This window comes from Oryzias latipes, chromosome 21, assembly GCF_053564925.1.
Source record: "Oryzias latipes strain Hd-rR chromosome 21, Olatipes_Hd-rR_3.1".
Classification (NCBI taxonomy): domain Eukaryota; kingdom Metazoa; phylum Chordata; class Actinopteri; order Beloniformes; family Adrianichthyidae; genus Oryzias; species Oryzias latipes.
In genome coordinates this window covers 17,866,841-17,889,384 of record NC_136257.1, presented here as the reverse complement: position 1 = coordinate 17,889,384, position 22,544 = coordinate 17,866,841, and the positions used below count along the sequence as shown (strand labels likewise).

The 22,544-nt window shown below is 41.8% G+C and overlaps 2 protein-coding genes across 2 annotated transcripts in view; both read left to right on the top strand.

Moving 5' to 3' along the window:
* Window positions 1-22,544, top strand: part of LOC144988674 (uncharacterized) — a 71,150-nt gene that overhangs the window by 7,335 nt on the left and 41,271 nt on the right. The window lies entirely within an intron of this gene.
* The window catches only part of tfpia (tissue factor pathway inhibitor a), a 63,813-nt gene continuing 59,440 nt past the window's right edge, over window positions 18,172-22,544 (top strand). The window contains exon 1 of the mRNA XM_023950477.2: window positions 18,172-18,373. Within this exon, the coding sequence (XP_023806245.1) occupies window positions 18,292-18,373 (82 nt within the window). The 5' untranslated portion in view covers window positions 18,172-18,291. The remainder of the gene's footprint in view (window positions 18,374-22,544) is intronic.

The following is a 22,544-nucleotide window of genomic DNA, read 5'->3' as shown; positions in this document are numbered from 1 at the left end:
ATAAGACAGAATGAGAGCATTATAGGAATAAAAACCAAACACAGCCATCATAAAATTAGTCTTTATGCGGATGACATATTACTGTTTTTAAGGAATTTACATTCTGTAAATGAAACAGCAATGATCATAAATGAATTCTCCTCCATATCAGACTATTCCATTAATTGGAATAAGTCTGTTTTATTACCACTCAACAGGAATATGGAACAAAGACTCACAATTCCAGTTAAAACAGGAAATATCAAATATCTGGGTATCTACTTTTCCCCCAAACTATCAGAACTGGTGCAGCTAAACCACACCCCATTACTGAAAAGCATACAGGACGATCTAACACGCTGGACCAACCTGCCTCTGTCCCTTATGGGCAAGGTAGCCACGGTTAAAATGAAAATCTTACCCAAGGTTAATTATCTCTCCTCAATGATTCCCACACAACCGCCATTAAAATGGTTCAAAACATTAGACTCATCCATATCAAGCTTTCTATGGAACAACAAACCTGCAAGAATTAGTCTAAAAACTTTAAAATCTGCAAAAAGCTGTGGAGGATTAGAATTACCTAACTTCCACAAATACTTTCTTGCAAATAGATTACAATATATCTTAAAATGGTTAAAAAATAATCCAGAAACCAACTCATGGTTAGACTTGGAACAGGCGTTATGTGGAAAGATCAACCTGTCACAGCTACCATTTATTAGCCAAACAGTTAATAAACAGGAATGTTTCAAAAGCATTAATATAAATGCCACTTTAACAGCCTGGTGTGAATTTCTCCAAATTTCAAAATCATCAATTCAACCGTGCAAAATGACACCCATCTGGAACAACCCGGACATCCTTATTAACAAAAAAATGATTCACTTCCCAGCTTGGCAAGCAGGGGGCATAAAACAACTAGAGCACGTAATTATTGATAGAAGATTCATAACTCCCCAGGAACTTCAAGACAAATATGGAATAAATAACTTCTTGGAATATCAGCAACTTAAATCAAGTATTATTAAAAAGTATAAATTTAAAGACGACGATTTAAAGCTACCAGATGTAGTTACCACTCTGATTAATTTTTCAATGAATAGAACTCTCTCCAAAATATACAAACTTTTATGTAATTTAGATAACAATATTGCCCTTCCAACAAAAAAATGGGATGCAGATTTGAGCATCAGCACAGATGAAAGCTTCTGGTCAGAACTCTGTCTAAACACCTTTAAACTGACAAAAAGTCCAAATCTGCAGCTAATCCATCTCAAAACTCTTCACAGAATTTACTACACTGGACAGAGGATGTTCAAGATGGGTCTCAGTAACTCAGACATTTGCGAGCACTGTGATAATAATCTACCCGACAGCTACATGCACGCACTGTGGTTCTGCACTCCTGTCCAGGCTCTCTGGCAGCAGGTATGTGCCGATTTATCAGTCCGTTTCAATCACTGCCTCACCGTCACTTTGTGTGCTTGGTGACATGAGTGCCATCGATATAGAAGAAGGATTAGCATCTATCATTTTCATAACTCTTTGTATTGCCAAAAAAACTATTTTAATAAATTGGAAAAACAAGAAAAATATAAACATAAGTCAACACAGAAATCTGCTGTTTGATCATATCAGCTTGGAAAAAATGTCAGCCCAAAGCTCAATTAACTTTGAAAGAATTCAGTCTCTCTGGTCTCCTGTGGTTTACTCCGTGACTTAGGGGGTGGGGGGCGCGGTCGTCGCTGCTCCTTGCCCTTCTGCCGTGGTTTGGGGTGGGGGTCGGGGCTTCCGGTGCCTGGCGGGGGCGGTGGGGGGCTCCGTTGGTCGGGGGGTCGGGTCCGGTGCCTGGGTGGGGCGGGCTGGGGCGCTGCGTGGTCCTCTGGGCTTGGGTGTGGGGGTGCGTGGTGGGGTGGTGGTCTGGCTTGGCTTGGGGGGGTGGTCCTTTTGCCTGTGCTGGGGGGGGTTGGCGGGGGGCCCTGCTCGGGGGGGGGGGGGGGGGGGGGGGCAGCGGCGCCGGATGGGCTGCCCATCTGCACCTGGGGCTGGGATCGGCCCTTCCCTGGCTCTGGGACGGGAGGGGACAACCCTCTTGGGGCCCCCGGTCGCTCTGGGTGTCACCCACTTCGGCTGCGGGGTCTGGGGTGGGGTGGGGTGGGGGGCTTGTCGGCCCTGTCCTGTGGGGGGGCGTTCTGGGGGGGAGGGGGGGGCAATTATTGGTACGGGTCGGGGGGGCTAGCGGGTCGGGGTCTCCGCTGAGGCAATCAGTGGTTGCCTCGGCCGGTTGGCCTCCTCGGTCCCGTCGAGGCCTGACCAGAGCTCCTCTAGGGCCGGCGTCTGGGGGTGGGGGCCTGGGCTTGCTCCGGGGGGGGGGGGCGACGCTTTCTGCATCCTCTCTCTCTGTGTGGGGTGGGTGGTGCCGGGCCTGGGGTGTCAGCGCCTCCGGGGGTGGGGCCCCTGGGCTGGGTGGCCCTGGCCCCTTTGCTGGGGGGGGGCTGGGGGACGGCTGTTTGACCACCCGGGGACAGTCTACCTGCTGTCCCCAACTTACCCCCTTCCTCATATAACCTCATATTAGGGTGAGGGGGTGAGGGGTCTAGCCTGCGATGCGCCTTGGGGGGGGCTACTTGGCAGTGGCCCCCCTCCTATGGTTGCCGTATGGAGTGGGGCCCCCCCTCTTTCGGTTTTATTTGCACCTTAGACATGTAGGGTCCTTGGTAGGGGGGGTGCTTGGACATCACTGCAAGCAAGCAGCAGATGTCCTCCTGGCACCCTACCCGCCAATTTTAACCGCACCTTAGACATTTAGGGCCCCTTGGTGTGGAGTGTGAGGGGACATCACTGTGAGTAATCAGGAGATGTCCCCTTAGTGCCCTACTCGCCAATTTTAACTGCACCCCCCTTAGTACACACACCCCTCCCCCTTCAATATATACATTCAAACATAAACACACACACATGCACACAAACACCCTCTCAAACACCCATACACGCACACACATTTTACAAACAAGGTGGGACCTGGGTCCATCTGTCCCGTACCCCTTCCCTGGTGGGGGGTGCGGGCCTCTTGGCGATGGGGCCGTGTCCCTTGGGTGCCGGCTCCCTGGGCCTGGCGGTGCTCTCTCCGCGCGGTGGGGGGGTTCATATTACACCTGAGCCGGGGGTGTTCGTGTCCCTGGGGGGTGGGTCCTGGTCCTTGCCCCTGGGCGCTGGGCCCCGCCAAACTTCCAACATGGCCGAGCCTGGTCGGGCCATATTTATAACACCCCTTGTGGGCCACCCTTTTTTCCCCGGGGTTCCCCCCTCCTGGGCGGGGGCGGCGGCCTTCTGCCTTGCTCCTACCTGGACCAACCGTGGGCCGGGTGGGTGGCTGCCTGGAGTGCGGAGCGGGTCTCCCTTGGGGGGTCCTGGCTCGTACCTGGAGTCGGGGCGGGGGGATGCCCGGAACTCCTGGGTGGTGGTGGGGTGCTCGTCTGGGGCTGTGGGCGTCCCTCTCCGGTGGGGCCCTGCGTTGGGCTCTTCCGGCGCGGCGGGGGGGCTGCTTTCCTGGCTGGGCTGGGGCGGCGCTCTCTTTCCCTCCGCGCCTCCCTGCTCTCTGGCTCTGGGGGCCTCGCGGCGGTCCTGCTGGCCCTGGCCTGGGTGGCGGTCTTGGTCGCCCGGGGGGCGGTTGTTCCCTGCCTGTTCCCGTGTGGCGTTGGGGGAATTCCGGCTGCCGCTGCTGCTGCGGGGGGGGTCTGGGTGTGGGGGTGGCTGGGCGCTCCTCCTCCTTCTTTTCACATTCCACCATCCATTTTAGAAGAACATAAACACTCACTTGAGCACAGGTGTTAGCTCACTTTTGCACTAATAGTTTGCATGTTTGAATGAATGAAAGATTTCACACTAGTTGGTTTAAAGGCATAGGTATGCGTTCGTGAACACTATCTGTTTTGTGTACATGTTGACATGTGGACATTTTTGCAGCTAGCAGGTGTGTTGATAATATTTGAGTGTGTGTGAACAGGCCCCGCCCTTTTTGTACTACATTTGAACCATTCCGTAATGATAAACAACCAGTAAACCTGTCTGCTCTATGCTGCTTCATGGTCTTACCCCCCTTCCCCTCCTATTATCACCCTCCTACCCCCCCCCCCCCCCCCCCCTCTCTCTAACGTCCCTCTCTCTTCTTCCGCTCTTTCCTTTTCCGTCCGGTCCAACACCAAAGATTTTCAAACATGATTGAAATTAATAAAGTTTGGCTTCAATTACAAAAGGGGTTTATTCAGACATACCTTTGGTTTGTCTGAAGATTAATAACCCCTCTTGTTAAAATAAAATATGTCCAACACAAGAGGCCCTCAGCTCTCATCTGTTTGCCTAGCTGTTGGACAGGACAAGTTAAAAAACAAACAAAAAAAAACGAGTCGCCTGAAACAATCCAGCACATAACTGCAGGGTGTAAGATGCTGGCAGGGAAAGCATACATGGAGCACCACAATCAAGTGGCTGGAAAAATATACAGGAACATGTGTGCAGAATATGGACTGGAAACCCCAAGGTCAAAATAGGAAACACCCCCAAAGGTTGTAGAGAATGAAAGGGCAAGATCCTGTGGGACTTCCAGATCCAGACTGATAGAATAGTAAAAGCGAACCAACCAGACATTGTAGTGGTGGATAAAGAACAGAGGGAAGCCGTTGTGGTGGATGTGGCAGTGCCAAGCGATGGAAACATCAGAAAGAAAGAACATGAGACACCGGAGAAATACCAGGGACTCAGAGAAGAACTGGAGAAAGCCTGGAAAGTGAAGGTGACAGTGGTGCCTGTGGTAATTGGAGCACTCGGTGCAGTAACCCCCAAGCTGGAGGAGTGGCTACAACAGATACCTGGAAAGACCTCAGACCTCAAGGTACTGCGCAGGACCCTCAAGCTCCCAGGCCACTGGTAGAGGACCCGAGCTTGGAGGAGACACCACCCGTGGAAGGGTGAGAGGGGCGTTAATTTATCAAAGCAAAAACATCCTCTTTGTTAAACGATTTCTCAAAATAAAATAAAAACATTAGGAATTTGAAATCTGAACATTGTGAATTGATGTAATAAAGAATTTTTTTTATTAATAATTCTGAGCTAGACTTTCAAAAGTCTACAGTTTACAAGTTCACTTTTTACCTAATCGACAAAATCAATAATAAAAAAAGTTTTTTTTTTTCTTTCTTCTGCCTTTTTTGTCTTTGGGTAGTTTTACACACAATCATTTTCAAAAGATGTTTTTTAAAGGTATAAAAATCACAGAACAATTTATTTCAGAATAACACCCAGAATCCCCTTCTTTAAAAAATGCTTTACAGCAAGATTACTGTTTCTTTCAGTTTCACTAAAACTACTTTAAGTTTCTCACAGTTTGAGAAACCATGAGTTCTTAATTGCAAAATAAAACCTCTGCCACCCCATTTCTGAATGAAGTAATTATATGAAAATCCCCTCAAGGTCCTTTGTTTGGCTTGAGCTGTAACACAATCATTTTATTCTTGCAATGTATGGAAGGATTTTACTTAAATGCACTTAAATGACTTTCACCTGCATGACCTCAAGTTTAGAAAATTCAGTAATTAGATATTACCTCTATCTCTCCCTGCTCTGACACTTACATCGAAAAGACTCGTTGGCTTCTCTTTTTTCCCCCCTCTTTCTTTTCAAAGATAATGGAGGCCCGTCTGCCGCCTGCTGCCTAACTGCTCATCATCTTGCTGAGATTAAAGCCTCTCATCTGCTCGACTGAGATTCTAAGCTAATGTTATGTGGGTTCGGGTGGCTCTTGGGTAACAAATGTGTCGAGCTATAAACGGAGATGCTCGTGTGAGCATCATCTCTGATTTTTGCTCATGGTTGAAAAGAAAAGTCTTATATCTCCTCACACATTTAGAGGCTGATTTCAAGGCGGGGTTTAAGGCCGCTCATTGCTCCTATTGTTCGCTTATGTGAGGCAACCAGAGGCGAATTGATCCTTATATTGTAAGAGAGGAACCCTTTCACTCCAAAGGTTGAGTGTAATGATAATGAGAGGTTGGAAGTGGTTACTGGATGCAGCAGCAGTTTCATGTTAAAAACAGCAGATGTTGATGCAAAACCTCAACGCCTTGTAGTTTGAAGTGCTTCATCAGTGAGACTGTGTAAAAGAATCTGAGCATATTAAGCAACACTTTACCGCAAACATCAGAGAGAATTATGGGAATCCTCCAAGAAAGTATTTAGACAACATTAAATCACTGCTAATCAGCTCATCTCTGTGCAAAGATTATTTTTGCAAATTTTTAAAAATTTCATTTTAATTTACACAAACTGAAAATTTAATTTGATATAATTAAAAATATTTTTGAACTTGATTATACAAAAAAAAATCAATTTATTGAAATTGCAAAAGCAGTTTTGTTTGGATGTGAGAACCACAAACGCTGACTCAAATTAGGCAAAACTGGAACTTTTATTTAAAAATATAAAGAATCATTCCTTTCAGGGAAAAAAACAACACAAAACAAAGTTTTGTAAGAGACAAAAAAAAACACATTTGATTAATTAAATCTTTTTAAATTAATATTTATTTGGTTCAATTACAGGATATTTGCTGTGATGGAGTTTCAGGGCCACCAAAAAAAAAAAAGTAAAATTACGAGACTTAAAGTCATAAATTTACAAATGTCATGGTCAGCAGAACTGAGGAGACCTAATTGCTGGAACCCGGAAGGATAACAGGAGATTGAGTCGACTTAAATGATTTATTGTCCAAGGTTGAGTGAGGATTGGCAGGTAAGTCTGGATGTTGTTTTCCTCCTGAGGTGTAGCAGCTCGTGTGGAGCAGTAGAAAGGAGTAGCGTGGCTTGGAGGCTTGGGGTGGCTTGGAATAGTGGCGAAGCTCAGAGACTTGACGTGGCTTGGAGTCGTGAGAGACAGCGTGGACTTTTCAACAGGCTTGTGATCAGGTAGGACCCAGGTCAGCACACATAGGAAACTGTCCATAGAGAAGCAATGAACTGTCGATGAATGCTGGTGAAGAAACCTCTTAAGTAGGCAGGCTGATGAGGTGAGTGCTGACAGCTGGGTCCAATCTGGAAGGCTGAGCAGATCGGGGAAGGGGGGGAGGAGAGACTGCCAGAGGCACTATGACAACAACTTTGTTCTTGTAAATTTACGAGATTAAAGACGAAGTCCTCATACAGTGCTACAAGTGAACGCCGCGCAGCAGCAAAACAGACTGACTAAACTTAGTTGAATAGGTTAGCTGAATGTTTATTGCTAACGTTCCAAATGTTTGGAAGCTTATTTGTTTGATTAACGAATTATTAATGTTTTATTTATTGATGGGGGGGGCTTGCAGGATCTCTGCAGCCCGTTGAAGCCATCGGTATCCCTGCAGCTGTCCACATCAATCCTTCCTTTCTTCACAGAAGACAAGGTTTCTATGTCTGTGTGACGCTTCCGTCTAAGGAGATGCACGTTTTGGCATTTTAAACGTTCTTATGCTAATACAACTGACGATTTTCATTGTTGTTTTATGTTGAAATGAGATGTTTCATCTAGAGTAGGGGACGTATCTCACACTGTTTTCCTTCCGCTTTGGTGTTTCCTTTGTGCATGACAGGTTCATGACGTAAGGTGACAAATGGACTTCTAGTTATGTCTATGAAAAGGAAGATAAAGTAGCGGTCCTCTGCACCCAAACGTGTCTCTGAGCTCCTTATTTTACACATGAAACTCCGCTTTACCGACACTGAAGCCAGGAAAGCTGGCTACACTAACAATAATTTGATTTTGAGTCGCCAAAAGGTTCAGAATTTCTTTGTTTTTGGCAAGGCAAGTTTATTTGTATTACACAATTCGTACAGAAAGTAATTCAGAGTGCTTCACAAAACAGGAAAGTGCATTAAAATCAAAATACATAACAGTGCATAGATTAAATACACTTAATCATTATAAAATGTATTTTTAAAGAAAGGAAAGAGAAAAGAAATGAGAAGAGGAGTCGTTAAGGAAACGTCAGTTATATACACGGCTAAAGAGGAATGTTTTGAGTCTACATTTGAACCTTAACACAGTAGAAGCCTGTCTCACAACCTTAGGGAGACTGTTCCAGCTTTTTGCTGCATAAGATGAAACGCTGATTCCCCTTGTTTAGTCCTAACTCTGGGCACCCGCAGGAGGCCGGTCCCTGATGTCCCCAGAGTCCAACATGGTTCATACGGCTCTTTACTCTGCCCCGGGTAAAGAGAGGGGCCATCACACCTTGTCCTGTGCATGGAAGAGAAGGTGTGATGGTGTGGGGGTGCTCTGCTGGTGACACTGTTGGGGATTTAATCAAAGTCGAAGGCATACTGAACCAGCATGGCTACTACAGCATCTTGTAGCAGCATGCTTTTACATCCGGTTTGCGTTTAGTTGGAGCATCATTTCTTTTTCAACAGGACAATGACCCCCAAACACACCTCCAGGCTGTGTAAGGGCTATTTGACCAAGAAGGAGAGTGATGGGGTGCTGCGCCAGATGACTTGGCCTCCACAGTCACTGGACCTGAACCCAATCGAGATGGTTTGGGGTGAGCTGGACCGCAGAGTGAATGCAAAAGGGCCAACAAGTGCTAAGCATCTCTGGGAACTCCTCCAAGATTGTTGGAAGACCATTTCAGGTGACTACCTCTTGAAGCTCATCAAGAGAATGCCAAGAGTGTGAAAAGCAGTAATCAAAGCAAAAGGTGGGTACCATGAAGAACCTTCAATATGACATGTTGTTTCACACTTTTTGTTATGTATATTATTCCACGTGTGTTAATTCACAGTTTTGATGCCTTCAGTGTGCCTACAATTTTCATAATCATGTAAAATAAAGAAAACTTATTGAATGAGAAGATGTGTTCAAATTTTTGGTCTGTACTGTATATAAAGAAAATGTGACACTAATATAGGATTTTTTTTTACAATGTATTTATAAAAAATTGATTGGAATGATTAATGCTGAAAGAATTTGACTTCTTTCTTTACTCTTTTTCTTGCTCCCCCAGTGCACCCTTGAGACAACCTTGAGAGTAAATTGTGGCTTTCTAAAGTAGTTGAATTAGACTGAACTATTAGATTTATTTGTGTGACCTTTCAATGTCAGCCAGTGTTCAGCGGCCCACTTGTCTTAAGTTTTACCACACACTGGGTAACAATGTTTAGCTGATTTTTCAAATCTTGTCATTCACATGCTACATTTGTTGTTTTAAAAGAGAATTTAACGGATTTTTCTGTGAAAAATAAGCACTTTGTGCGCTCACAAAGTGAAATAAATTAGGAGAAAACTGGAATTACTGTTATGGATCTTTGAAAAATTAAAAGAACCTGCTGTGTGGGAGACATGAAAGCTGGGAGATGGTTTTTGCAATTTGTACAACCCAAGTGTGAAACATATGAAAAAGCTTTAAAAATAAAATAACATCTGAAGACTGAATTTCCGTACAACCATTGGAAAAAGAGCAGATGATTCTCTCATCTGTTAAAATCCCAAACTTACACATTGAGGTCAGTGTTTTCTGGGAAACAACGACACAGAGAAAATTCCATCTGTAATTTTTCTTTTTTTCCCCAGAAAACTCAATCTGTGCAGACAGAAGGTGAAGGACCGCAGAGGCTGTGGTTTCCCTAAACAGCATGAGTAATGGCTCTGCAAGATCAGGCCAACAGACAGGCACATTCTTGTCAGCTGACATCCCACACTAAACAAACGTTCAGGGGGGCATGCACACAGAGGAGAGAGCTTGCTCAGACCATTGTGATACTTTTTTTTTCTCTAAAGGGTCTCTATTTCTAAAGATAATTTTCCTTTTGCAGTCATTTAGTAAAAAGTAGTCTATTTAAGTGTACTACAAGTATACTTAGTCTGTACTAAAAGTACTTGTCATTTATTATCGGTTACTATCCATATATTGTAAACTTAAAATATTACAGTTTAGTCTGAAGAAGTATTCAGTTAATTTAATTCCTACACTACACGTACATAGTCTATTTTATACTTGCTATACTTATCCTCAAGCATACTAAAATTAATCATATAAACTTCAGGTGTACTTCTTTTTGCTAAGAGGTCTGTGTAAACTTTTATTAGTATTAATGCCCAATTAAGATCATTTTGTTTTGAACTTATGTGAAAAATCATCATCTGTTACAAAACTAAATTATTTCTAATTAACTTCAAACATAACTAAATATGCATCTATAGTTATTATGTTTTGTTGTTGGATAACCTTGTTTTCCAACTGACCCTTATATAAACTGAATTGAATTTTGTTGAACCAGTTATATTTTTAAAATATTAGACTTCTAAAAATGGGACTAAATGGGATTTTCACACAACAAAAAAAATATATTTTTGTAAAATTGTCTTCAGCGAACCCAGCGGCTGGATGGCTCAGTTGGCTGCATGTAGGACGGGCACATAAACCAGGGTTCGTTCTCAGGGGGCGTGATGAGCTACTTGATGCTACTGCCTAACTATGTAGCCACAGGGGGCCCGAATCTTGGTCTCCCTTTGCCGCCCCCTAACCCGGATAAAATACAGGGTTGTGTCAGGAAGGGCATCCGGCATAAAAAATCTATGCCAAAATCACCTGTCTAAATAAGTTGAAGCTGATTTACTGCGACAACCCCTGACGGGATGCGCCAAAAGGGGAACCCGGAAGTCAGAATTGGAGAAAATATTTATTAACCTGTGCTTTCCTAGGCACTTTAACATTGGGAGTTGGGTCATCTAGACCCACTAGACAGTAAACCGTTTTTTTCATGATTTGTGAACCTCAATGGTGTCCATGGATTACATGAAATCTTTCCACCTTTATCCACCTTTGTCATGGTAGGGAGAACACGTCAATGCAAGGGTGGGGTCATCTAAGATAGCACAAGGCTTAAAGCCTAAAACAGGAAATTATGTGACTGTTAGGTTTGTCAGTTAAAACGTTTTTTTTCGAGTTCCAGGAACTCTGGTCAAGGAGTTCCGGTTCTGGACGTTGATGTCTGCAGTCATGCAGTGTTAATTTTGACAAAAAATTCCAATTTACTTTTAGTCATAGTCTTTTGACTAAAATAAGGTTTAGTTTTAGTGGCAATTTAGTCTTGTTGGTTCTATTAGTTTTAGTCTAATTTTAGTCAACTGAATTACAGTAGATATTTATCTCAACAAAAATCTAAAATAAAAGGTAAAGCATTTTTTATGAAATTTACTAAGTTATGAACATATGAATAACAAACAAAGACTTAACAAATTTAGAGAAAAAAAGCAACATTTTATTTCACTTTGATTTCAAAAATTGTCATTTCTGCAAATTCAGCTTCAACAACCTTAAAAAATTAACACATTCAAAGAAACAAAATTATAATTCCACTACATTTATAATAAACGTCTGAACATAAAAAAAAGCCTTTATTGAAGACGTGGTCAGTTTTTCTAACATTTTATAAACAATAGTTATTAGGAAATGAACATAAAAATGTTGGAACAACTAATAGCCATGAATGAAGCAGTGAGTCCTTTATTTGTCCACAAATCAATCCCAATAGACATCTTCTGAGCAGCAGCCAACCTCTTCCTGAAAGATCTTTATAGTAATTATCTATCAGGTCACTTAGTTTAGTTTTCTTGGGAACAGTCAGCTTTGTATCAATTGTCTCCATCATGTGAACAAAGTCTTCATCTTCAATAGTTGTGATTGGTAATCCTGTGCTCCCAATCCATTTAGCTAACGCTCTTTCTTTGCTCAGCTGCTCTGTTGAGTCATTCTTGTATTTCAAAACACTTTGAAATACATTTGAAATACTCTATTGGGTAATTTTAGCCTTCTTGGAACCCGGTGGGCCATTATCATCTTTCAGAGGCTTCTGCAGCTGTTTAACCCTTGTGCTATCCTAGGCACTAGACAGTGCGCTAAACCTTTTTTCTTTAATGATTTGTGATCTTCATTGGTGTCCATTGATTACATGAAATCCTCTCCGTCTTTATCCACCTTTGTCATGGTAGGGAGAACACGTCAATGTAAAGATGGGGTCATCTGGATCCCATAGGATACCACAAGGGTTAAAGAATGGCGGGTAAAATAGGGGGGAAAAAAAAGATTTCCTTTTTAGCAACACCTTCATTTTATAAAAGGTTTTAGATTATCGTATCATTGTCATGAGTATTGTCTTTCACAGAGAGTAACTTTAACTTTGGAAGAAGGCCCCAAGACGCTAGTAATAATAGTGTTTGCATGCTTACCTTTGCGTGGATATATTCAGGGTGGCTTGTCTCCAAATGTTGCTTCAAGTTTGATGATGCTCGGTCCACACAACGTACACAAAGTCTTGTTGAGGGTCGCGTCAAATGTAAAATGTGTCCAAATATCTGCTCTTCTTTTTTTACCTGGTGTACCCATTTTTTCACCTGAATCACAAAAATATATAAGCGTCTCTCTGGGCTGGTTGACGAAGCATGCCCAGCCTCACCGCAGGACTTTGTGTTCCGATCGGATCGCTTTGCATTTGCTCCTGCCTTCTTCACCAGCAGTCGTTATGTTTGAATGTTGTCATCAAAGGGCATTTTTGTGTCGTTTTTTTCGTTGACAATGAAATGAAAATGTCAAAAGATTTTGTTAAAGTTTTGTTGTCTGAGAAGAAAATTTTATTTACCGCATTTTCATGACTATAAGGCGCACTTAAAAGTCTAATATTTTCTCCAAACTGTAGTGAGCGCCCTATGAGGCAGTGCGCTTAATGTGTAGTTGTGGGGCATAGAAGAAGGTGGCCTGAGAAAGGGGGAGTGAAATTTAGGCCAAATAGAGCATCACTCTTATCTCAGTGGTGAGAGTTAAGCTGCCATGTAATTGGCTGTAATAGGATACTATTTGTCTCCCACAGAAGTCACAATCCCCAACAGGTTCAGTCAAGAGGGGAGGGAGGAGCAGAAGAGTAGTTTCTCCAACTAAATATACGACATTACAGCTCACTTAGGCTGCATTTACACTGCAGGTCTTGATGCCCAAATCCGATTTTCTGACTATCCGATTTTTTAGACGACCTGCTTACATCATCTTTTAAAAGTGACTCGTATCCGATTTTTGCCTGTACACTATACAATGCTGAAACTATCAAACGTAGACTTTTGGAGGACTATGTAGCAGCATTTCCGCCTTCCGCAGACCTGAGCACTGACCGCACGGATTTAAAAAACTATGTGCGACAGGCCCTTAATAATAATCATGACAGTAATAAAAGCACATTTGGAAGATGCATGTTGGTCCAAACGGCAAACGTTTAGCATGGCGAAATCTGCTACAGCTGCTTGTTAGCAGCTTAGCTTGTCCCTCCCCCTTTTTTTGTTGTGTTTCTTTTGTGTGACAGTGGTTGTCATGGAGGCAACGCAGGGACGGAAGGAGGCGTTGCCTTGGGAGCTGCTGGATGAGGCAGGAGAGGGGATGCGCGGGAGAGGAAAAAGGAGGGCTGCTCGGCCGGCTTATGTGCTCTCTCTGAGTTTTGAACGAGGAAGTGTTTGCAGACGTTGTGCTGTACTAACAGTTTGATCCAAGCAAAGAAATAAACGACTTCCAGCCTGTTTCACAGCAACGGTGTCCCGCTTGATTAGTTACCGTTTGCATCCCGACCGGGACCGGACCGGAAATAATAGCGGTTACCGACTATGGTCTGAAGCCTGAGGGTGAAAGGTAACACGCTGATGGGGCTCCACCTGTCCTCCAACAGCAAAATCAGTGCACAAAAGCACCTATAATAAGTCATGTGATCTCAGTTGGTGGTGTCCTGAGTTGATGTCACTGACGTATGACTCGCATTTACTGGGGAATATCCAATTTGTGTGCTTACATGGCACACGCATATGCACGTATCCAATTCGTATCCAATTTATTTCCACATATGAATGAGGCCTGAATCCGATCTGAGAAAATCAGAATCCATGCGTTTTTTTCCTGTTACACGTTCGCCGGTCATGTCCGATCTGTGCCACATGAGAGGAAAAAAATTGGAATTAGGTCACTTGAACCACGCAGTGTAAATGGGGCCTTAGTTTGAACATACTCGTAAACCGTAACAACATGATGCTATCTTCTCTTCACAGCTCCCTAACTCATGGTGTGGGAATAAACACTTCCCATGAGTCTCAGTGGCCATGGGCGGGGCTAAGTCCCAGGTCCCCACTTTTGTTGTTTACAAAATGGCTGTCGCCCTGGGGGGTATTCCAGAAAGCAGGTAATGCTAGCTCCCACGGTAAGTTTAAGGCTAAAGAAGTGTACAACCACCGCTTTCGGTTCCAAAAACAGAGGCATGTTTCAGGGTATACTTAGTTCCCATAGCAACTCATGCTCTGAACATAACCTGGTCTGGAGCAGGTTTAGTTGAAGGTTAGTTTGTTTTCAGAGAGGTGAAGGAGCATGGCATGTCCATTTGAAGATGATTTAGTGGATGAAGAAGCTCAGATAACACTTTTTCCACCATGAGTGGGTGATAAAACCACGTTTGGATGATGGAAAGATAAACCTTTTTACTTTGATCTATAAGTATAAAAAGTATACTATACTATACCATACTATAGGATGCATACTAACCGAGTACTTCTTCAGACTAAACTGGAACAGTTTATGCTATTTAAATACGGTTGTTAATGAAAAGTAAACTTCAAGGACACTGCCTCACTTTTAGTGTAGACTAATGCTTGTAGTATGTAGTATGAATTAAAGCAAGCGGCTAAAATTAGTCACTTAACCATAATGTGAGTCAAATTTTCTTGGCAAAAGATGAGAGCGCTCAGGATCCATTCAGTGTTACAGTTTTACTCATCAACTCTGTACACAGACAAACTAACAAAGCTTTTGAGTGTTTCATTTTTTTTTTCTGTTAGAAGCAAACAATAACAGTGACAGCACATATTCTGGCACACTTACAGCCACCTGGGTTAGCATCCAAACTGTCTCCTGCCACACAGGGTGATTGATTAAACAATGCCCCACAACTGCTCTAATCCGTTTTACCTGGCACGGCTCCCTGAACACCTCACTCTCAGCAGATGGGCTCAGGCTGCACCTCATCACAGCGGGATTGTGTGCTGATACCTGAAAGCTGACATCAGCGCTGATGTGCGACCTCACAAAAGGTGACACGCCCTTCTGTGTCCAGATAATTTCACAAATGAAAAATAGTCATTTGACACTGGAGGTTGTTATTCGAAAGATCAAAGCCAGACTTGTAAAACAGACACATATAGGCTGGACGGATCATTTTCTAATGGCAAAATTAAGCCATTCGGTTGAAATAGCCTAAAGTGCGAGGGGCACATTGACTGGAGATTGCCCATCAACCATGTTCCATAGATGACAATTATGCAGAACAAAGTAAAGTTTGAAGTTTAGTTGGATTTACCCACTGGGCAACACACTTTGCACTAAATTTAGCCAATTTTGTTTCTATATTACAGAGCGACCCAGATTAGTAATGGGAGTATAGATATAGATATCCATACATCAACAATTTTGATAATGATTCTATTCAAGTATCAATTACTAATTCATAAATAAGAAAATAAAAGTGCATGTGTTACCCTTAGCAACAACACAGCATGGCATGAGTAGGGGATTTGAGTTGGTTTTGTATTTTTAACCTTGCTCATTAAAGTTGTTAGCTGGCCAGTTTTTGATGGTTTTGGTTTTTACGATAGCAAATAAAATACTTGAGAAACAAAATTCACCAAAAAGAAATGACCAGTAATCAGTATCGATTGATGATATTGAATAATTTATGCAAAAAATAGTCTGTAACTATCGAGTCTTAAAAGTGTGGTATCGCCTATCACTTATCCATATGCTGAAAAGATCAGATGAAGGTTCAAGTAGGAATAAATAGATTAGAGAGAATAATTGAAATACATTTCAGAACTTGCTGAAGCATTTATTTTGCATTTATTGAGGAGAAACATGGCTTTTTTCATTTAGTTTCATTTTTTTTTCCCCCCTGGAATCTGTTTATTTTTTATTTTTTAGGAGTTTTCACCTTACCAAGAAGGAGGGTCTAAGCGCAGGGATGCCCAGTTTAGCTTAGTCTGTTAAGTTTAGTTTAGCAGTTAGCTTTTGTATTTTATAATTGATTTAATGTTTTGTACAATTAGTGAAGCCCGCTGAGGAACTGTGTTGTAATATTGGGGTATAGAAATAAAAATGGATTGAACTGACTTTAATAAGGGCACAAAACATGACAAACTGTGTCAAATAACAGCCATTAAAACAATTGATTGCAAGTGTAAAGTTGAACTATTTAACATTGGAAGCAATGCAAAATTGCTCCCTTCTGAAACCTGTTTCCATTTGGTACTTCCTGGTTTGCGTCAAATTCCGGAATGGAAGGCGGGGCCTTGAATTGCACCTAAAGAAACAAGCTCACTTCTGCAGCCGATGATAAAGCAATGGGAATTCAGTTCTGCATCTAATAGCCATGAAATATGATTTTTTTAGTTTTTTATTTCTTGTCCGGTTCATGTCATATTTCTGCAGCTCTGAGTAAGACTCAACCAATATCTTAGGAAAAAGGATGAACAAAAACCTTTAAAAACAGCTTGGTGATTGCAATGGAAGATGTTGCTATTGTTCAGCTTTCAGGATGTCCCTTCAGGGGTCAGATTTCAGTGAAGTCAGCTTTCACTGGTTTGGCAGAGATTTTTACACAGGACGCCCTTTCTGAAACAACCCTGCATTTTATCCAGGCTGGGGCAGCACAGGGAGACCTAGACTTGGGTCCCCTTACATAGGTAGGCAGAAAAAACAAACACAAACAAGAGTTTAAAAAGCCTTTACTCTGTTATTTCCGAAGAATAGAATGAACAACGCTCTCTGTAGCTCTGAAAATGAAACTGAGACATTAATTTGAGGAAATTGGAATAATCATACTTTTCTAAGGATGTGTTGATAGAGGCAAATGACTCGCGGAAGTGACCTTAAAGGGAGCAGCCAAAAGGCAGAAGGGAGCAGCTGAGGGTGTGTTGACATTGTTTTTACTGAGTCACCAACCAAAGGGAGTATAGTTCATTTGTTTGCTTCCATATTTTTAACAGTTTACGACTGATTTTCCCATATTTTGTTTTATTGTTAAGGGTGTCACATGTGAAACTCCTGTCAGCAACTCCAGGAAGCTGACTAAGGACGATACCTGTCAGCCTGACAAACATCGACAGGTCAAAAAGCTCTATTGGGGCAGCTGATGTTTCAGGCTGACTGAGGATATCAAATATACCCTCAGGGAAAAAAAAACAAGCTTAGTTCCCCAGCTGTTTTTGGGGATTTGAACATGATCATGTTTGACTAGTTGTTTCGGCTGCTGAGAAAATGGGACTCAAAGCATGGGCCACTTGGAACTGTGCCAATTTGTAACTTAGATGACTTTGACTTGACCCTCTGAGTTAGACTGAATCATTCTTATCTGCTTTGCAGGACTTCCTGCAATGACCTCACTTGAATGGGTGAATAAAGGCTGCAATACCTTCATTAAGTTACCCAACTTTATCAAACAAACTAGGTTTTTTATAATCTTATTTTGTCACAAGATAATCTTGATAAATGAAAAAGCAAAGTTGTACAATTAAATAAACAGCAGACATGAGGAAATGAGAAAAAAAAACAAAAGGATTCCATCTTTAGTGAAAATCTAAACATAATTTATTCCTCGTGGCAAGAAAATTAGCATATGGAGTATATCAAATAGTTTATATCACCAACAAGTTAATAATACTTATAATAAATGATGTTATACTGCAGCAACACTTCAATGACGGAGGCAACCAGATGACTTAACATAACTTTTAACTTTAATTTTAAAACGCGTTATCCATCGCACAGTACTTATCCTCTCCCCTCCCCATACTCATGGTGCAAAATATAAGTAAACTCAACAGGATGAAATAACTAAGCTTAGTTCCGACAGCAGACCCAACATGCACGTGACCGCCACTACAATACATTTGAATAAAAAATAATATTGAACTAATAATATTTAAAAAATAATATTGAACTAATCATCACTGCTGCGATTTAGTTGTATCAAAATGTAAAAAAAAATAATAAAAAGTTTATAGTTTTTGGAGACAATTAGGTTTAATTTCTAATATAAAGTTGGCCCTATTTTGTGCTCAATATTATAATGAAGCGGAAGTACGCGCCCACAGTTACACACACGTACAGAGAAGTCATAGCCATACACGCACAAACGCACACTCCAGCAATACAACTTGAAGTTTTCCTCTTAAACTTTACACACTTTGATCTGCGCTCAGAGCAATAACATGGCTCAGACCAAGTGGTGGATTTTCTGCGCGTTATCCCTCGCCAGTCTCGCTCATTTGGGGTCTTCCAGAAAACACAGAGGTAAGAAGACTTAAAGGAAAGTGATTGACGCTGGCAGACCAGGATTTTACGAAGGGTTTGTGCGTTTACCCGTCTTGTTTTACGTCTCCAAAGACCCGTGCGTAAGATGGAACTGTGCCTCAGTCTGAACCATTAACGCATTTACGCAGTGTTTTATAAATTCAACTGCGTTGGGATGCTACATGATAAAGTTTGTAACTTTTTAAAATTTAAAGTACTTTTGGTTTAATCACACGAATACTCAAGATAATTCAATTTTAGGTCGTTGACTGATTTTACGCGGTGACTGGGGTGTGTGTGTGTGGGGGGGGACTTGATCCTTTTCAATTCTTCTTATATGTTGTACTGTGTAACAGTTCTACTGGTGGAACTTCTACTTTAAAAAGAATTGCACTATATCTCGCCAAGTATCAACAATATATGTGTCGCTTTGGTTGGCTCGGGAGCGTCTCATTGACCCCTCCATTCACGCGAGCGCTGTGGCGTTAAGCCCGTCCGAAGTCCACATCAACAGCAGTTCGAGCCCTCCCCTTTTTCTGAGCTGTCACAACACCAGCCCGATATCCACGCTGCTGGATGTGGTTGTCACAAGCCCAGCAGCCCGTGAATGATCTGACATAAGGTCCTCTAAAGTGGATTCCTTCACTCCATTCCTGCGTGGAGCTCTGACATCAGCTACCATGAAGGTCCAGAAACCTCATTTATTGTGGCGGGTCAGACTCTGGCGGAAGGCAGAGGAGAAAGTTGCAGCTGATTAACTGCAACGTGAACTGTGCAAAATGTCTCTTATCTCTGGCTGAACATGCACCATTTTGATGCATCATTTCCCATCATGCAGAGAACATTTCTGTGCTATGATTAGAACATTTAATTGTGGAAGTTTGCTCCTGTGTGACAGCCTGATTGTTACATTAAGAAGGCTATGTAGTTTGAGATAAACAGGGCAGCAAATTTTCACTGCAAAGTCAGGATGTGGCAGTTATCTTTCTTCAGAAAAAAGTCATATAAAGCAAAACAACTGAAATGTTTAAAACATAGCAAAAACAAAATGCGACACATTGAGACTGTAAATGTTGGGCTTCCATAATGAGACTTTTTAAGATTTGCAGACATTAGTGAAGCTGTCACAGTTTCCTGGTCTCATCAAAGGCCTGGCTGCTTTACTGGGGATCATTCTAGTTGAGTTGAAACAGTTTATGGAACTTCCTCCAGCATCATCAGATAGATCATCCAGACCTTTATTTTTATTAAGATTTAGTCCATCCATTTTCAGAATCCTTTGAATCCTTTTTGGGGTATCAGGGTTGCTGGAGCCAACCCAGCTAGTGTTGGGCAAAGGCAGATACACCCTGAACAGGTCGCCATTCTGTTGCAGGGCCTCATTTTAGGTTAATGTTAAGCTACAGACACATTGGGCATGTGACATACATTCAAGTATGCGCTAAACATGCATTTAGCCCATGTGTTCACACTGAACAAGCAGGGAGGGGCTTCTTCTTTTTCTTTTTCTGCTACTAGCGTAGGCTTGGTGCAAAATGTCAAAGTGATACAAATCGTACACAGCCTGCTCCAGGCTTGATATATGAAAGACTTTGTGTCATAAAATTCCGGCCAGACACAAACCGAAATAAGTAATTTCTCCTCCATAATCAATTTTCTAACGGTTGGGACTGCTGTGAATTAAAAAGGATGCCACCCATACGCCACTACCAAATCTGAGTCTCTTATTGGTCAAAATGCAACTGGTTTAGCCTTGAATGTGCATTCAATGGCGGTGCGTGTTAACATAGACTTTTTTCTTTGGAAGTGGCCACATGAACACTCGTTGCTGAGGGCGGTGTGAACATAGCTTGAGACTTTCTTTTAAAATCTTCCTTCAAACCTCTCTACACGGAGGACTGGCAAGTCAACACCACCCTCTATTTATTTCCAGTCCTGTTACTTAGCTAAGCTCAGCCACCCTGCAGAGAAAATTAATTTTATTTGCCTATAAAATCTACCTTGTCTTTTAGCCACCAGTTAAAGCTCACCGGGGGAGAGAGAAAAACAATTCTGAGTACTTTGCCTCATGGCTAAACTCTCTTGGCTACTGAGGTATAATGCAACATAATGCGGGCTGTGATCCCGTCGCGCATTGTAAGTGTACATCTTGAATTTCAGCAATACAAACCCAGCATGACTCATAAAGCCCATATCTGAGACGCTTTGGTTTTCATTAAACCGTGAAGCCATTTTGGACTCATTATATTAAACAAGACTGAACAAAAAAAACAAAAACACAAGCAATCCCTCTATGAAAAGACTCTGAAGAGATAAAGTTTAAGATCATTTAATGAGAATGACTCCTTTGAACCTCTACTCTTTCATTTTAGGCCGACTAAACTTCAATGTTTTCTGCTGCTGTCATAGACTGATGTGTTAAAACTGCACACAGTGCTTATTAAGGGTTCAGAATTGTCAAACTCATTAGCAAAACCTAGTGAAATGGCAGAAAATCATCACTTTCAAGGAAAAAGTACTGTTGCAAAACATTCCTAAATGATCTCGATTGGCTTTTTACATAAAGTTTGATTTAAAAGTAGAACTCATGGTGGTGTTTATTAGTAAAAGATAAAGCTTTTCACATGTACAGAGTAAAGGAAACTCAAGAGTTTAGGGCTAAGCAACAATAATCTTAAGAAAACAACTTAGAAGTGATGCCTAAAGTCCTACTCTGATCATCTTTTGGTTTATTTTAAAAGCATTTCCAGTGGTCTTTTAATTATGATTATACTGTTTGTAGCCCAAGAAATGTGTCGTTTTCTAGGACATAGTTTCTGCAGTGTGTAGTAGCATGCAGTAAGCCCGGCTCCTTCCCATCATCATCATCCATATCTTTTTAATCTGATTTTAATAAATAATTGTATAAAGAAATACTTACAAATGCAATTTTGAGATTATTTTCTTTAATTTTGTCCATCAGAAAAAAGAAAATAAAAACCACAAGAACATGTTAAAAACACCTAAAACAATCATTTTTGTGGTCAAAGGGTTGCTGGAGTCTATCCCAGTCAATGTTGGCTGGTTCAACCCTGAATGATTACACACAGAAATGCACAATCCATTACATTTCCTAAAAAATGAATTAAAGAAAAAATTACAACCACACAAAAAGTAAATCTCAAACCACATGATTTGTGTGTTTTTGTAACCCGAGGTACAACCTAAACAGATTGCCAATCGGCCAAGAGGAAAGATAACCGCACACTCACAATCACACCAATAGACAACTGAGAGTCACAAATTGAAAGCCGGAATTCCCCGAAAAAAAACAACGCATACATGAGGAAAACATGCAAACACCACACAGAAGGAACCCAGCCAGGATAGAGTTCTTGAATGCGCTACATGCGGTTTCAAGAACGTGGATTGAGCTTGTGGTGGACCAGCACCAGACAAGCAGGAAGCGGCAGGGAGGGGCTTCTTCTTTTTTAAATTTTTCTGTTGTTTACTAGCACATGTCCGCCACCTACAGCTGGAAGAGTTTGGGGATGAAATGTTGAAACGATAGAAATCTTGTGAATCTTACTACAGGCTTTTTCTTTCACAGCTCTATTCCAATAAATGAAAGACTTGGCCTCTTATAATTCTGGCTGTGCAGAAAAGAAAAAGATGAATTTCTCCTTCATGATCATGTTTACAATGGTTGGCACTTTCGTGGTTTTTAAAGGACACTATGGACCCTGACTGGTAAAAGTTCAGCTGTTTGAAATTCAAGCAGTCGAGAGTTCATCTGGTTAACTTTCTATGTACGTTCAGTGAACAACCGGATTGTAAAGCCTGATAACGGACTTAAAATCTTGCGTAGTGACACTTAAACATGAGGGTTTTGAACGCAGAAGCCAGAAACGTGGCTTTACGGCAGTTCACGTAGACTTTTCATTGAAAGTGACTGCTAGAAGCGAGAAGCAGGTGTGACTGTAGCGTAAGTGCTAACCCTTACACTACCCTTAAGCCCCCAAAACAGTCTTTTGGTTTATTGTTTTAAACTTTCTTCCTTTTTAAATAGCTTTTAGTGAAGCATCATTAAGGGTTACCATCCACAACAGTTGTTAATCATTTTATCTTTGCGTTTATCCTAAGGATGAACACAAACTGAAAGCTTCAAATGATAATTTTAGTATCCCCTCAT